Source organism: Stenella coeruleoalba (assembly GCF_951394435.1).
Source record: "Stenella coeruleoalba genome assembly, chromosome: 19".
Taxonomy (NCBI): Eukaryota; Metazoa; Chordata; class Mammalia; order Artiodactyla; family Delphinidae; genus Stenella; species Stenella coeruleoalba.
The window spans coordinates 50,732,663-50,749,989 of NC_137165.1; the positions used below are offsets into that span (position 1 = coordinate 50,732,663).

The window sequence follows — 17,327 nt, forward strand, 5'->3', positions numbered from 1 at the left end:
CCCCAGTCGTCTCTCTCCTCCCTATCCTTTCTCTTCCCATTCCTCGCCTTCCTAAATGCCCTAAGCCTCGCGGGGCGGGGCGGGGCGGGGCGGGGCGGCGGGACACAGAGAGTGGGAGCGCGAGATGCCCCTGCTCCGATTCCGCCCCCTGCCGGCGACCCCCAGGGAGTCTGCACATGATGCAATTCGGTGCAAATGGAAACTGCAGTGGATGCTTCCGTGGCCCCCGGCAGGGGTCCCTGGGCAGTGCACGCTGAGAATGAGAGGCGAGGGAGCCGGCCGAGGCGGTAGGCCGCAGGCGAGGGGTCGCAGCCAGACCCTCGCGGCCCCGTCAAGCTCTCCACCCCGCCTCGGCCCGCCGCCGACACACCTCTCCGGCCCGGTCCCGTTCCCTCCCTCCAGTGTCCCTCTCCCAGGCTCGCAGATCCCTCCCCCTGCACCTCCCCGGCGCCCTCCTCCTCCCGGCCCCCTCCCGCGCCCTTCCTCCTCCCCCCGCCACCACCGCCCCCCCGCCGCCCAGGCCCGGGGCCTCCGGTAGGCCCGGCTGCGCCAATCCCGGCCGCGGCCCGCCCCCTGACGCCGAGCAGGGCCCGGCGAGGCCCCGCCCGCTGACGTCCGGATTTGCATGAGTTCTTGTGCAGCCGCGGCCCGGGCTCAGTTGTCTCAGCGAGCGCGAGCCGGGAGCCGGGGCGGGCGCGGGCAGCGGCGGGCGGCCGGGCTGTGCTGGGCGAGCGGCGGCGGCGGCGGCGCGGGCGGCGGGGGCACCTCGGCCGGGGCGGCAGCGGGGCGCCGGCGGGAGCCAGCAGCGTCTGCAGCCGCGCCGGCCGCCCGCGCCCCGGCGCGCTCCGGCTCGGCCATGGAGCTGCCAGCTGTTGGCGAGCACGTCTTCGCGGTGGAGAGCATCGAGAAGAAGCGGATCCGCAAGGTAGGGCGGCGCGGGGGCGACGGCGAGGCGGCGGGGGAGCGGCAGCCGGAGCAGCCCGCGGGGAGGCGGGGAGGGGGTGGGGAGGCTGCGGGCCGGAGCCGGGGATCCCGCGGAAGCTGATGGAGTGCTGTCTCTTTCCCCCTCAGGGCAGAGTGGAGTATTTGGTGAAATGGAGAGGCTGGTCCCCCAAGTAAGTAGCGGCCGAGGGGCGGGGGAACCCGGTGCCGAGGCGCGGGGCTCCCGGGCTCCGGACCCGCTGGGCTGGTGGGGTGGTGGGGGGAGCGGACGGGAGGCGGGGTGGAGGTGGGGTGGAGGGAGGAGGGGGTGGGGAAGTCGGTGGCAGGCACTGGGGAAGCCGAGCCGCCGAGCCCGAGCCCGGCGCCCTGTGTTGTGCTCTGCTCTCCGGGAAATGCCATCACTAATTTATGCACTAAAAGGAGCCGGAGGAGCTGGAGAGACGCGGGGCCGAGCCGGGGAGGCCGGCGGAGGGAGGGAGGGCGCAGGCACTGACTGATGTGCAGCAGAAAATGGCTCCTTTCCCCTTTCCCTCCACCGAACGGCTCCATATTGCAAAACCAAAAAAAAAAAAAAAATTAAAAAGCGACGAAAATGCAATTGTGTGCCTCTTCCCTCCTAGTGGTGTAGGGAGAGGAAGAAAAAAAGCAGAAAATGTTGGGAACTGTCACTGCGGCGCTTTTGGTGGGGAATTTTTTTTTTTAATTTGAAATGCGAAGGCACCGGATGGAGACAGACGCGCAGGCACACACACACACACACACACACACACACACACACACATACATACACACACACACACAGAGGCATATTTTTGTGTTGCTGAGTATTTGGGGGTTGCTTGCCCGTGACAGCGGGCTCCAGGGCCGCGAGGGGGTGTGGGGGGCCGCTTGGCTGACGGTTATCGGATTAGGGGTCAAATGGAGAATGGCTGAAGCCCTCGCGGAGACTCGGGGCTGGGGAGAGGAGGAGGGGACTGCGACTTTGCATTTTGGCTGCTTTGCACGCAGGGTTCCTGGTGAGCAAAGTGGCTTTGGAACATGTCGCAGTAACATGCTTAAAATTCTTGACAACTGCAAAATAAACTGCTAGTTTCATTTTCCTTACCCCTCCCCTTTCTTCCTGCCCTTGTGTGTTTATTTTGACTCGGGGAGGGTGTATCAGGGACCGTGTCAGGCCTGCAGAAATTTACTCTCCACCCCCACATCCACAGCTAAATAGCTTTCGGTTCATGAAGACAGAGTAGGGCCTTATGTCATTCCCCACCTGGAGGCCGCAAAGCTGGCTCGGTTTTTTTTTTTACGCCGTGTCCCCCTCCCTTTTCCCTTGCAAGATATAACACGTGGGAACCCGAGGAGAACATCCTGGATCCCCGGCTGCTGATCGCCTTCCAGAACAGGTGAGCGTCCCTCAAGCAGTCGCCTCTCGCAGCCGTGACCGTATATGGGAATGGGAGAGTGGGCCAACGCTGCAACAGGAAAGGGGGAAAAGGCCGGGAGGGGGCTGGCAGGAGTCCCCTCCCCCCGGGTCTGAATGGGCACGGCTGGGGCCTCGGCTCCTCTAACCAACATCCTTGGCGGTTGCTGCAGCTTGCGGGGGGGTGGGCGTGGGGGTGGGGGTGGGCAGGGCCGGAGAAGGAGAGGCTTGTGTTTGGGGGAAACTGTGGGAAGGGTGCGTGCGGGTGGCCCTACAGCTGCGCGGAGAAGTTGGGGCTGTGCCTGGTTCCCTGCCGGCCCCCCTCCTTTCGCTACCTTGAAGCCCCACCCCCGGAGCCTAGGTGTTGCTTTCCTGCTGCCACTGGCCGCTTGGCACGGGCAACTCTCGGGGCAGCTCCAAGGGAGCTGGCATTGTGAAACCACCGGACGTCACGGAACTGAACTTAACCTGTTGGGGACTGGAGAAAAGTTGACGAGGCCTTAAGTTGCCACACTCACCCCCCAGGGAGCTTGGGATTGGCAGGGGGCAGATTCTTTCTGGAGCTGCGTGCCCTTCACACCTCCCACTAGGCTGCTTGGTGGGTCTGGACCCCATTCTCAGGGCAGGGGGAGCTTGGCCCAAAGGGTGTGGGATGGGCACTGCCTGGTGGTGGAGGGGTGGCTTCTGACGAGGGGCTCATCGTGGGCACAGATGCTTGTCACGCTGCAGCTGCTGCAGCTGGATTCACCGCCGGTGGCTGCGGTTCTCTGTTTCGGGGAGGACAGAAGGGGGAAGGGCGATCGAGGAGGGGAGGAGCGGCAAGAGCCCGCGGAGCTGGGCCACACCGCTGCCTTCCATCCCTCCTCCCCCTTTTATTTTGCATTATTTCCTGTGGCGCGTTTGGCGCTAAAACTGTAAACTCTAGACCCTTGGAACAAGCGACCAGCAGGGAAGCAGCTCTCCTGCGATGTAGGGGGGCGCCGAGAAGGAATCCTGCCCAGGTTCCACCTGGGAGTTCACCACCCTATAACCATGTCAGCGGCTGATGCCATGTTGCATAATGGGTCCCCAAAGACTTAAAACGCAGGCTGTTGCAATGCCATGCAACTTTGGAGTTAGGCCCCGGCCCGGGCCCCCAGGCATGGTGGAACTCCCCTGGGTTAGCCCAAGGGTGGGGGGGGTTGCCTAGGGTCGCTGGAGAGCGGATTTCTGGCCCGGGAATGGTTTGCAACTTTGGCCAACGCTGGAGAGTCACTCCCTTCTCCCATAGAGAGCTGGGCAGTGCTAGGATCATCCTCCCCCCAGCCTCAGGTCACCCTCCACCAGGCCGCTGGCGGAAGCCTGGCAGCTGTATTGACCACCGCCACCGCCATGGGTTTTAATAATAATTTGGAAATCGGGAGGCTGGGAGCCCGGGCTCGTGGAGGAGGCGGTGCTTCTGCGTGCCGCCCCGCGTCGCCCCGCCCAGCAGCTCTGCCCAGGCCTTGCCAGAGCCGGTTCACCAGGTGGCTGCGAACCTGGCCAGGCCCTGGCCTCGGCGTCCGGCCCCCGCCCCCAGCCCCTAATTGGCTCATTTGCCGCTGTGTAAACAAGGGCGCAGCCCCTCCCCCTGTTTAGTGCCTGGCCTTTAAGGAACCGAGTCCTCCCTTCTGCCGGCGGCACTCGTTATCTGAATCTTAATGAGGTCATTAGCATCCCGTGCCTCTGACGGGGAGGCCCAGGGTGGACGCACACCTCATTTGGACTTGTTTGCATCCCCTGGACCCCGAAGCCCAGTGCACTTTGTGCAGGGCCCCGAGCCCAAGGCTGTGGACACCAGTGCCAAGCCGCCCAGCCCCAAGCTGCAGGCAAAGAGGCAGGGCTGTGCGGGGGCCCGGGTCAGGTATGGACATCTGAGGTGGGGGAGACCTTCGGAGAAGACCCCCTTGGGCAGATAGGGATTGGTGTGGGCGTAAAGCGGGACTCTGGGCTGGACCGAGGCACCCAAGTGGCAGCCGAGGCGATCTTCTGCCATGAGCTCTTGATCCCTCCGGTTCTTGCTGGCCCTGCTGCTCACCAAAGTGGGGGCATCACGCAGGCTGGGGCAGAGCAGGAGGGAGGTGACTCTGAGGCTAATAGCACTGCCTTCTGTTCCCTCTCCCCAGGGAACGGCAGGAGCAGCTGATGGGATATCGGAAGAGAGGGCCGAAGCCCAAACCATTGGTGGTGCAGGTGAATACACTCCCTGGCCCCGGGGGCCGTCCAAAAGTTTGCCATGACATTGCCACCTGAGCTGCCTCCAGGCCCGGAAGTCAGGGCGAGTTCCTCCAGAACACCCAATTCCACTTCCTTTCATCGTGACCTCCCACACCCTTCCCCGCCCCCTACCCCACCCCATAACGCAGCTGCTGACCTGGTAGGGGCTGGGACACTCCTGGAGCTTGAGGCTTGCTCTGGGGCTGGCCTTACCCCTCCTCTTACCTCTCCCTCCATTTCTACCTCCATTCCCCTAGGTACCTACCTTTGCCCGTCGTTCCAACGTGCTGACCGGACTCCAGGACTCCTCGGCTGACAACCGCGCCAAGCTGGAGCTGGGTGGTCAGGGCAAGGGCCAGGGGCACCAGTACGAGCTCAACAGCAAGAAGCACCACCAGTACCAGCCGCACAGTAAGGAGCGGGCAGGCAAGCCCCCACCGCCAGGCAAGAGCGGCAAATACTACTACCAGCTCAACAGCAAGAAGCACCACCCCTACCAGCCGGACCCCAAAATGTATGACCTGCAGTACCAGGGCAGCCACAAGGAGGCGCCCAGCCCCACCTGCCCGGACCTAGGCGCCAAGAGCCACCCGCCCGATAAGTGGGCCCACGGCGGGGGTGCCAAGGGCTACCTGGGAGCGGTGAAGCCCCTGGCCGGTGCCGTCGGGGCTCCAGGCAAGGGCTCCGAGAAGGGTCCCCCCAACGGGATGACGCCGGCCCCCAAGGAAGCGGTGACGGGCAACGGGATTGGGGGCAAGATGAAGATAGTCAAAAACAAGAACAAGAACGGACGCATCGTGATCGTGATGAGCAAGTACATGGAGAATGGCATGCAGGCAGTGAAGATCAAGTCCGGGGAGGCAGCCGAGGGCGAGGCGCGCTCCCCCAGCCACAAGAAGCGGGCTGCCGAGGAGCGTCACCCCCCTGCAGACAGGACTTTCAAAAAGGCCGCGGGGGCGGAGGAGAAGAAGGTGGAAACGCCCTCCAAGAGGAGGGAGGAGGAAGGGCCGGGGGCCGGGGACCCGCAGCCCCAGGAGGCCGGCTCCCGCAAGCTCTCCCCGACCAAGGAGGCCTTCGGCGAGCAGCCGTTGCAGCTCACCACCAAGCCTGACCTGCTGGCCTGGGACCCGCCCCGCGGCACACAGCTGCCCTCCCACCATCACCACCACCACCACCACCATCACCATCACCACGCCGTCGACCTAAATCTCTCCCACGCGCGCAAGCGCTGCCTCTCCGAGACCCACGGCGAGCGAGAGCCCTGCAAGAAGCGCCTGACAGCGCGCAGCATTAGCACCCCCACCTGCCTGGGGGGCAGCCCCACCGCCGAGCGCCCAGCGGACGTGCCCCCCGCTGCCGCCCTCCCGCAACCGGAGGTCATCCTGCTGGACTCGGACCTGGACGAGCCCATAGACTTGCGCTGCGTCAAGACGCGCGGCGAGGCCGGGGAACCGCCCAGCGCCCTCCAGGTGAAGCCTGAGGCGCCCGCAACCGCGGCGGTGGCAGCTGCGCCGGCGACGGCGGCCGAGAAGCCTCCGACCGAGGCCCAGGACGAGCCCGAGGAGCCACTCAGCGAGTTCAAACCCTTCTTTGGGAATATAATTATCACCGACGTCACCGCAAACTGCCTCACCGTCACGTTCAAGGAGTACGTGACGGTGTAGCCTTCCGAAGGGCGTCGGAAGGGGAAGCGCTGTACCCGCAGGGGCTTAACACCTGGGGCCTGGGGGCGGACTCCTCCTCTCTCCAACTGCGGGAGATCCGGGCCGGGCCCCAGCGCGAAAATGCCAGAAGCCGCGGCAACCGCGCCCCTCCACCGGGTTCTGTCCGGAGCGCCCGGCCCACACTGGCGCCTTCCACGCCGTGCCTGCGGGTCTCGCCCCTCATCTGCCCCATCCCCTCTCTCGTGGACCTCCGGGACTGACAGGGCAGCCACTCGAGGCGGTCTAAGAGTTATAGTATTATATTTTAACCGTGCTAACTTGTCAAGTGCAGACTTTACTCCCGTTTGTACGTGGTGTTATTATTGAAATGTATTGTTTGAGCTCAAAAGGCCCACCACCCCCTTCGGGCTGATATATATATATTTATTTGTAGGTATTTATATATTGAAATATAAAAACCTAGATTTATGGAGTTCTCTCTAGATCATGTTATATTCTATATCAGACAAACTATTTTCTGTTGACCTTTCTACCCGTTCATTCAGTATTTCGGTTGATTTCATTTCCTCCCCTTCCAGGAACTGCAATACCAGTAACCTTGGTATATATTTTTTGATACTGTACACATGGATGTGTTGTTTCTATGTGCAAAAAAAAATTTTTTTTGTTAAAAGGCTAAACGAGCTCTCTAGAAACTGCTGCTACTAGAAATGTCTAAACTATAAGCTTCCAATTATTACCTGCTTGAATGTAAATATTAAATGGAGATGTTGAAGGTGCACTTTCGCTGTTTGAGATTAGCGAAGAGCGAACGTCAGAGGCTCAGGAGGCGGCTGGACCCCTCTCCCCATCCCGCTTCCGCCTTAGGTCTGGCGGGGGTGGGGGGGCGGCGAGGTTGTAGAGGAACCTATCGCAACTTGCGCTTAAACCTTTGCAAAAGCAAAGTGGACTGGTTTCGTGAGCAGAGGCGCCCGCACCCAGGGAGTGACCCCGCTCCCCGGAAGTCGAGAGGCTCTCCAAAGGAGAGGGGAATTCCTGCGGGGGGTTGTGCTGGCGTCGCCCCCGCTCTCAGAGTTTTCAGGCCTTCGCTGCCCACCGCGCTGGCAAACCTGGGATCTGCGTGGTGGGGGGGAGGGGTGTACGGGTGCGCGAGCGGCGCGGAGACTTGGGTGGGGCCAGCCCCCAGCGCCGCGCCCGCCAGGCACCTGCTGATCTTTGCCCCCACCCCCACCCCAGGGCGCAACACACCCTGGCGCTGGCCCTGATGTGGCAGGGGTGTTCCTTCCTAATAATCCCTGCCCGGTAGGGCAGGTTCAGCCGGGAGGGGATCCTCCCACCCTCTCCAGCGTCCCTTGCTGCCATCGCTGGCCCCGCCCCACCGAGGAAGCTGCGAGGCTCTTTCTCTGCCAGCCTCTCTCCCCGGAAACCACCAGGCCAGAGGCTCCGACTGGAGGCGCCGCGAACGCGGCCAGGGCAGGGGGCGGGGGGCTTCCTGCGAGGTGGATGGGGAGTGGGAGGGGGAAGAGGCCAGAGGAGCAAGGCCTGCCCGTCCCCACTTCCTTAGTGAGCGGGGAAATGCGGGATCCCATCTCACCCGTCCTGCTTTGGGTGGCAAGGCTGGGGCCCTTGGTTTCCCCCAGCAGGAAGGGGTTAAGGGCCCCGAGGGGGCAAGGGGAGTGGGCCGAGCTCCGAGGTGCGGCTCCGCCGGGCCTGGAAGCCGAGACCCGGGAATGCTTGCGTCGTTTCTGCAGACGCAGCGATCTTCCTGGCTGGAGTGGCCGAGCAGGGCCAGGGGCCACGGGACTGACGGCCTGGTGGGCGCGGGGCTGCTCCTGGCGCCCAAGCCCCTTGCCTGCCCGTCTGGGACTGAGGGGCCAAGCCTGTGCTGGGCGCCCGGGCGGAAGAGGTCAACACGGTTCATAATGGGGGTTTGTTAAGGGGGGAGAGGTGGCGAGAGAGCGCAGCGTTGGGAAGGCCAGGGGAAGAGATAGAGGGCCAGGAGGGCAGGAGGCCTGAATGCGGACAGTGTGGCCAGTGTTGGCTGCAGGCCACCAAGCGGCTGGAGGTGGGGGAGGGGAGCCTAGCCGGGGGAGGGGGGGTGGGGGGGGAGGGGAGGGAGGGAAGGGAAGTTCAAAAAAAAAAACCGTTGGGAGTTTCTAGCCCTGGCTTTTGTGAATTGTCCCTCCCACTACCCCCATCACCCCAGCCCCCTTTAGAGTGAGTTAAACACTCCCCCCTCCCCGCTCGATGTAATGAATGCCCTTTGCCACCCTGGGAATGAAGGGAGGGGTAATCTTGACTGCTCCTGGCCAACTGCCTGCTCTGCACTAGAATTGGGCCTGTCCTCCACTGGCTGGCACACAAAGGCACATGCCAGGCGTGGACTTCATCTCCCTGTTTTTCTGGTAGAGGAGAACTAAAAAATCAGGAGTGGGAAGGGGAGCCCCTTGTTCAGTTCTGCACAGTTGGTGACTTGGGAGTGAGCCTTAGCCCCTAGGGGTACCCCTCCTGCCCAGTGGGTGGCCTCTGTGAGGCTGAGCCTGGGGAACAGGGTAGGGGAGGCAGAGGATGGCACTGTTGGTGGGCAGGGAAGGAAACCTGTCTACTACCATTCGCAGAAAGCTGTGGCCTACAGGTGGTCTGAGGCCTTGAAAACTGGTCCTGGTGGTGGACCGTTTGGGGTAGGTCTTCGAGGAGGATGGTCCTAGGAAGAGCCTGGAACCTCAGGTCAGAAGATCAGCAATGGGACAGAGGTAGATGGATAGGTCAGGAGGAGCAGCAGAGATGCCCAACTGGCACCAGACTCAAGAGTGTCCAAGGCCCCTTCTGGCCCAGGAGGGACAGGACTCTCATTGGCTGGGCTCCTCGGATGTGCCAGGGGCCACTTGAGCATCTTGTTCCATTCAGACCCCACAGGGGTTGAGCTTCCCTGTGGGATGAGAGTCTGAGGTTCTGATGACAGAACAGCTTGTCCAGCACGTGTGGCCACTGCCCAGTTCTGCACTGATTCTAGAACCAATCAGGTGGTCTGCTATCACCCAGCAGAGAGGTGCCCCACGACAACTCGCTCCACCCTAATCTCTCAGACGTAGACATGTCCAAAGCTCAGGAACACTCAAAGAGGGCCAGGGGCCCTGGCATCAGGACAGGGGAGGAGAGTCCAGTAGCCCCAGTTCTCGCAGGTGTAGACTGCTTCTTCCTAATGCAGGGCAGAGATGTCTGTCAATGCCCAGCGCTTCATAAGCAAAGAGTCCTAAACCCTCTCTTTGAGCCCAAGTTCAGGGGAGAGAATGAAAGCAGGAAGCTGAGATCTTAACCTTGCACACTGGGATCTTAACTTTGCCCAGAGACCCGAAGTTCTCTGTTTTTTCTCCAAATGAACCTTTCTAATGGGGCTGAGCCTTGAGCATAGAGGCTGAAGCTGACTCATTGCAAAGAGAGGGGCATTGTGTATCCATCCATCCCTCAGAAGCTGTTCCCTCCTGCACCAGCTGGGTCCCAGACTCCAGCTCTGGTCTCCTTGTTGCCTGCACCACCTCTCCCAACTCGTTTTCACAAGAGCCAAGTTTAGCCCTTCAGTGTTAGCTCCATCCTTGGATCCTACCAGGGTGCTTTGGAGCTAGGGTTGCCAGACTGAGCACATAAAAATCTAGAATGCTCAGTTAAATTTGAATTTCAGATGGACAATGCATAATTTTTTAGTATGTCTCATGAAATATTTGAGATATACTAATACTAAAAAATAATATAAAATGCATTGTTTATGTGAATGCAGATTGAACTGGGCATCCTGGATGTTATCTGGAAACTCTATTTGGATCCTGAATAGTCTACTTGGTCAGCCCCTGCCCACAGGGAAGTTTCAGTCCAATAGGAGAGAGGAACTGTTGAGAACTGAGCCACATGGATCCTGTGAGTGCGGTGATTGTAGTGACATTGAGTATGCTGGCATGGCACAGAATGGCTGCTGCATGACAGCGGGCCCTTCACCTGTGATTTCAGGTGGGGGTGGAGTGAGCATGGGACAAGACCTAGACAAAGGGGTGGTGGAAGACCAGAATTGGTCCCTCCATTTGTTGGCCCACCTTGGGCTCCTGAGTTGAGGCTCCTCCCCATTCCCACCCACCCCAACGACAAAGTCTAGAACATACAAGGAGGGCAGAACAGATCCAGTTGCAGTACCCACTCCCCTCACCAAAACCCTTTCCCTTCCTACACCTCAGTTTCCTCAGCACCTTCAAAGACGTGCCATGACAGTGAGGATGAACTGGGTCGGGAAAGAGCCTTGAGCGCTTCTGGAAAACCTCCTAAGTAAACATATGAGTTATTTTTTTTTACCAGGGAACATTATTAACATTTCATGTCAGATCCAAATGCCTTCTAACGACTTCTGGCTGAGAGACTCAGCTTGACCAAGGGACAGATACCCGGTGATGTTTACCTCTGAACTGACTGCTACCTCTCCCTTCCCTCCCCGCCCAGCTCTTAACCCAGTGTGCACCAGCCCTCTGCATTCTGCCCTCACTACCTGCCTGGTGGATGATTACCCACTGACCTGGGACCTCATCCTCAGCCTCTCCGGCTTTATCCTGGATCACCAAGAATGGCATTGGGACAGGAGAGAGAGAAGAGCTGCGCCTGCACTCGTACAGAACCAGATCCTCGTGCTTTTTGAATCGAGTTTCTTCTATTGTTCCACGTTATGGTTCCAAGTTATGTTTGCGGCTCATCTGAGAAGACGAAGACTCTAAAGAGGAAATAGTACTAAAGGCGGATATTCTTGGATGCAAGTATCCATTTCCTGTGGCCATAGTTCAAAAACCCCCCTGCCCCCTCCTCTTCCTCTCTTCCCTTTGCAGTTACTGCTAACAGCTAACATGGATTGAGTGCCCACTACCTGTGGGGGCACTTGTTCAGGGCGTCATCATGAGCTATATCCTATCACTGTCCCTGTCTCACAGATGGTGAAATGAAGGCTTAGAGGCTCAAGTAACCCATTCAAGGTCAAACATTCAGTATACAGGGGAGCAGATAGTGGGTTCTGAGCTAGCCTTGTCTGTCTCCAGGGGCTGTGCTCCCAGCTTCCAGGATTCTGTGGGTTCTTCAGAGGCCAGTTTAGGTCCCATCCCCTCCCTGAGGTTGTTCTAGATTATTCCAGCCTTTACTAGGGCCTGCTGTGCCTGATCTCCTGCAGTATTTACTGCCGCCCCCGCAACTCACCAATCAGTTGCTGGCTGCAACATACCTGTGTGCATGCACCTCGATTCTCCAGCTGGACAAAGCCTTGAGCATTTGGAAGGCAAGGGACATGTCTTGGGTATTTCATGCACTCCCACAGTTTGTGCACAGTTCCTAGATAAATACCTCAGAATCAGATGCCTCGTGTGTGTGTGTGTGTGTGTGTGTGTGTGTGTGTGTATGTCTGTGTGTGTGTGTGTGTGTGTGTGTACAGAGTCCTGTGTGTGTGTGTATGTGTGTGTGTGAGAGAAAGAGAGACAGATGGGAGCTTTCAGACAGTGATGCTGATTCCTGCACTGCAAGTCATTAGCAGCAGACACAAGAAAGACCCCCGTGCCACCCCCAGGGGCTCAACCCCCATGACCACAAAGCTGCAGAGCAGAGGCTGGGGACTCAGGCTGCTCCTTTTCGCCCTGCCGCCAGCGGATGTCAGACACTCAGGCACTCAGCTGCTCTAGGGTCCTGCTGCCCCCTCGCCCTTCACCTGATCTATCTGTGTGAGTTTCAGGAGACTCCGGGTAATTATGTGGTAATTGAATTTAGGGAAACAGACCCTAAGGATAATCCTTGAGTCAGTTCCAGGAGATTCATTGTTTAATTTCCATATTTAGCTAGTGGTACATATTATACGGTTCCTGACAGCACAGCAATCAGCTCGTCCTTATGTATTTAGTTTTGTTTTAACACGAGGTTCAGAATAGTAGAGATATGGGCATGTTACTCCAAAACACACACACACACACACACACACACACACACACAGAGTTAACAACAAGCAGAAGCACAGCACACACCCCTTTTTTATTTTCATATGTGGGCTTAACGTAAGCTGTGTGGATAAGGCCTGACACAGTAAAAATTCACCAAATGCTGCCTGTAATTATTATTTCACTTAATTATCTGCAAGTTCTCAAATCTGGATAGGGGCAGAGAGCTGGCATTGCCAATGGACGTCCAAGGTGCGTGTGCATGCCTGCGTGAGTGTGCATGTGCGTGTGCATTTAGGGCTGGAGGAGAGTGGTGGCAATGCAGCCCGTACTGGCAGGAACGCCTCTCGTTTGCTGCCTGAGCTAAGGATCCTTTCAAACGCACCATGGAGTTTAATATTGCCAACGACTGGCCCTGACTCCTTTCAACCTGCGCCAGGTGTAATGTAAACCTCCCTGCATTTCCTCCCTTTCCTGTTTCATCTGAGAAATTCTTCACTAATTCCATGGTATCTGGTTTCTCATTGTTTCTCTCTGCTTTAGAGAGCCCCTTGGGGTGGGCTTTAGAAAGGTGTGCTTAGCGCTCTCAGCCCTCCGAAATGACACAGGCTCTTCCCTCACTACCACCACTATTCTCCGGAACCTCTTACAAGGGACTTCGCTGGCTGTCAGGGCAAAATAAGCCATAACATCCTGGGGAGATGAGCAAATGCCTGTCACAAAATCAGAGGATGGTCTTGGGTGGTCTGTAAAGCAGCATCCAAACTGAGAAAACGGGACAGTCGTATTCAGCTCCTTTGTAATATAACACTGAGGTTATAGTAATGTAACAGAATAATGGCGTGTCTTCCACCCTTTGTTGAAGTAGTGCTCTTTGGGGTTGAAGACAAGGAGGAATACAGCCGGATGGAGGAGGCCTGGGCTGTTCCAGATGCAAGCAGGAGACCATCTAATTTCCTCTGATTCTCTAAAGGAGGTGGGATTACAAAATCATGTGAGTGTTGGGGGGTGGGGAGAGAAGAACCTGGAAAGCAGAATCCCTCCCATGAACAACGGAAGTGAGCATCCTTATAGCCATTTCCTGCTTTGTGTTTTGTGCTCCCCACTCTCCTATCAGTGCTGAGGGGAGAGAGGAGGCACTGGGCAGGGTGAAGGAGACTCAGGACTGGCCAGGTTCCTTTCAACCTTCAATGCGTCTTCCTACTGTCTCCTCTCCTGGCATTGAAAATTATTTATGTTTGCAAATTGCTTTTGACTCACATGAGTTATTTTTCTTGCCTGCCAACAGGTCTGGGGATGGGAGAGAGTTATTGAGCCGGCAGCTGAGAAGTCCAGGGGCGATGGCAGAAGGAGCACTGAGGTGGAAGTCATGAGCCTTGGGATTCGGCCCCAGCTCTGCCACTGCCGTGCCATTACTTCCCCTTCCCAGGCCCCAGGTTGCTCATCTGCAAAATGAGAGGGTTGGGTGGCCTTTGAGTGCCAAGAGCCTTGGTGGCTCTGACATCCCCTAGGCCTGTGACCCCTGAAGAGACACAGATGAGGGTGGCGCCGGCCCCTACACTGCTCCCTGACCTGGGCCTGGCGGTGCTGCTGCTGCTGAGCACTGGAGGGTGGAGAGGATGCTGCCCGGGCCCTAGCCCGGCAGGAAGAACTAGACGGGGCGGCAGGGCAGCCAGTACTGTTTCCTCCCTTAGCCTTTTGCTTCACGCTGGTCCTTAGTGATGCCTACTTCCGTAAACTAGGATGAAAACAAATAACTGCAGAGGAACCACCAGAGCAGAAAGTCCCTGGGTACGTACACAAGTGGGTACGTACATTCCAACGAGGAGCAGTGCTCACCCAAGTCACCCACCATAAAGTTGGATTTAATAATAGGAATAATGATAACATAATTCAAAATTCAGTGCCATAGCCATGAGTGATTGGCCGTGTGCTGCTCTTTTTTTTTTTTTGCTATTTATTTATTTAAACATCTTTATTGGAGTATAATTGTTTTACAATGGTGTGTTAGTTTCTGCTGTATAACAAAGTGAATCAGCTATATGTATACATATATCCCCATATCCCCTCCCTCTTGCATCTCCCTCCCACCCTCCCAATCCCACCCCTCTAGGTGGTCACAAAGCACTGAGCTGATCTCCCTGAGTGTGCTGCTCTTGGGTGCCATGGTCTGGCCTCTATTCTCTGACTGTGGTTTGGGGCCCAACCCAGAGAGAAAAGAAGCCCGGGGTCTGGGCTTCTTCCAATCCAGTGACCAAGTGGGGATGAAGGCTGTTGTGGGCTCAGCTCCGTGAGGTGGCAAGAAACCTGCTAACCTCAGAGCTTTGAGTTGGCTCTGCCTTGGCAGAAAGATGGTATTTGCTCAGTCCTGGCCTAACCACAGTGAGCCTCAGCCCTGGGTCTAGAGGGGAGTTTGGGGTCTGTGCACTCTCTCATGGGGGATGACATATGGATGGGCAGAAGGCAGTCGGACAGCAAGAAGAGGAAATTTTATGCAGAATCCCTCTTCCTCTAGAGCCTGCCTTTTCTCATGGGCCCAGAGATGAGTTCCAAGGACCATGAGATTCCACCTGGGCAAACTACGATGCCTCAAAGGTCTAGCCTCTCATTAGTTCCATATGATTCCTCTTAGGAATCCGAGGACACACCTGGTCTTCAGCTGTGGGTCAGTCTGGTGGCAGGTCTAAGTGGTCTTGCATGCCTTTCAGTACTTTGGAGAGAGAATGGTGACACAGGACCAAAATCAAGGGTGGAGGCGGCAGCAGGGAGAAAAGGAAACCAGAGAGGACCAGAGATAAAGAGAGAGACAGACCCAGAGGTAAGGATACCAAAAGGACCAGCACAAGAAAATGGAGAATGATCATAACAGAAACAGAAAGAGAGCGAGACAGAAGCAGATGAGGAGAGAAACCCGTACAGATAAGGAGAGAGACACAAAAGGCTGAAAGAAACCAACTGACAAAAAAACACTGGGTTGGAAGGGATCAAAGTTAGTGTCACCAATATGGGGACAAACTGACTTGTGCCTCTTGATACGATGCATTGAGAAGGATATAGCATCACTCCAGTGCTTTTCTGCCACAAATGCAGTGCCCCAATCTAACCATGTGGAAATAAATATCAGACACTTACTCTTCAAAATGCCAAGGCTGAGGAACCCAGAGGCCCTGTCCTAGCTTAAGGAGAAAGGCATGTGCCCATTGAGATGACCCCACCTTTTTTTTTTTTTTAATATTTATTTATTTAGGCTGCGCTTGTTCTTAGTTGCGGCACGCAGGATCTTTGTTGACGCGTGCAGGATCTTCATTGCTGCATGCGGGATCTTTAGCTGCAGCATGCATGTGGGATCTAGTTCCCTGACTAGGGATTGAACCCAGACCCCCTGTATTGGGAGTGTGGAGTCTTAGCCACTGAACCTCCAGGGAAGTCCCTGTCCCAGCTTAAGGAAACTAAAAGGACAGGACACTCGATGCAATTCACAGTCCTGGTTTGGCTCTTGGAAAAGGAAAAAAAAACTGTCTCGAAAGAGCATTGAGAAAACTGACAAAATTTGTATGTGGACTGTAGTTTAGAAAATAATATTGCATCCATGGTAAATGTCCTGATTTTGATAACTGTACAGTGGTTGTGTAAGAAAATGTCCTTGTTCTTAGGAAAAACACAGTAGAGTATTTAGGCATAAAAGGGTACAAGGTCTCCAACTTACTTTCAGATAGTTCAGAAAAACTATGGGGGAAAGAGAGAAAGAGAATGATAAAGCAAATGGGGCAAATGTAAATAACTGGTGACTCTGGATAAAGAATATATGAGAGTTCTTTTACTATTCTTGCAATTTGGAGCCTCCCCTTCGGGGTTGGGGACAAGTGCTGGCTGGCACTGGAGCCTCGTAGTGGGGCTGGGAAGAATCAGAAGAGCCTCCCATGCGGGCGAGACTGAGACCCAGCTCTCCAGCAGCTGAGAACATCTGGGCAACTTGACCGTCCCTTGCCGACTACTTGAAGGCCTATTTTCTAACCCTTCACCCCATAACCTCAACACAAATGAATGGGGGTCCAGGAGGGTGGGCCCATAGCCACCGAGTTTCACAGGTCATGGCCGCCTCCAGCTCAGCCTGGCTGCTCACACCGCACAGCAGAGCCCAACCTTACTCTTTGGCCATGTGAGGAAGCAGGATGTGGCAGAAAGAGGAAGGATTAGGCAGTCGGGCAAACCTGTCTCCGTGGGCCAGCTGCTCTGCACTTACCAGTTCTGTGCCCTGGGGCTGGCAGTCCTGTCCCCTAGAGCTCCCCAAGGCTGGTTTATTCTTACTATTTAGGTCTTCTAAACGCCACCTCTTGAGAGAAGCCTTCCATGACCAGTTACTCCATTTATTATATTATTCTGTTTTGCTTCTTTAGAGCAGAGGCAACCTTAGCTGAAATTTTGATTTGTTTGCTTGTCTGCCTCCCCTTTTCCCCAATAGAGTGTAAGCACCATGACAGCAAATCAGTGTCTGTCTTACTCATTCCTTTATTCTCAGCTCCCAGAACTTGGCAAGTGCACCAGAGCTATTTGTTGAAGGAAGAAAGGAAGGAAGGGAGGGAGGGAGGGAGGGAAATCTCTGAACCTCTCTGGGCTTCAGTATCCTCACCAGTGAAATTGGAGGAAATTGGTGCAGGGACTGCTGTAAGGTTTGCTTAGAGATAGGCTTAAGAATGTCCCAGGGTAGTGTTAGCCCCAAAGAGACAGTAAGAAGCTTCGATTGTTCATATGACTGTCTCAGGGATACAGCCTGTGTATCCCTGCTCAGTCATTTGGTAATTGATCTGGTCACCTAGTCATTTTTTTTTTTTTTTTTGGCCGTGCCACGCAGCTTGTGGGATGTTAGTTCCCCGACCAGGGATTGAACCCAGGCCCTCGGCAGTGAAAATACAGAGTCCTAACCACTGGACCACCAAGGAATTCCCACACCTGGTCATTTTAATTTCATCTGGGGGAGGGTAGATTGGAAGGGGTGAATTATTTTGTCATCATTTGTTTTTGTTTTGTTTTTTAGGTTTCTGTGTGTGTATGTGTGTCTGATTTGATTATATTCAGTACTATGAGCTGGGCACAGTGCTAGAGCCGAGGTCTCCCCACCGCTGCCCT

The 17,327-nt window shown here is 56.3% G+C and overlaps 1 protein-coding gene across 1 annotated transcript; it reads left to right on the forward strand.

Moving 5' to 3' along the window:
* Positions 1 to 695: 695 nt before the first annotated feature.
* CBX4 (chromobox 4) lies at positions 696 to 7,029 on the forward strand. Its single transcript, XM_079904775.1, has 5 exons — positions 696 to 925; positions 1,072 to 1,115; positions 2,274 to 2,339; positions 4,501 to 4,567; positions 4,849 to 7,029. The coding sequence occupies exons 1-5, from the start codon at positions 857 to 859 to the stop codon at positions 6,253 to 6,255; spliced, it is 1,653 nt and encodes a 550-aa protein (XP_079760901.1). The 5' UTR covers positions 696 to 856; the 3' UTR covers positions 6,256 to 7,029.
* The last annotated feature ends 10,298 nt before the right edge of the window (positions 7,030 to 17,327 follow it).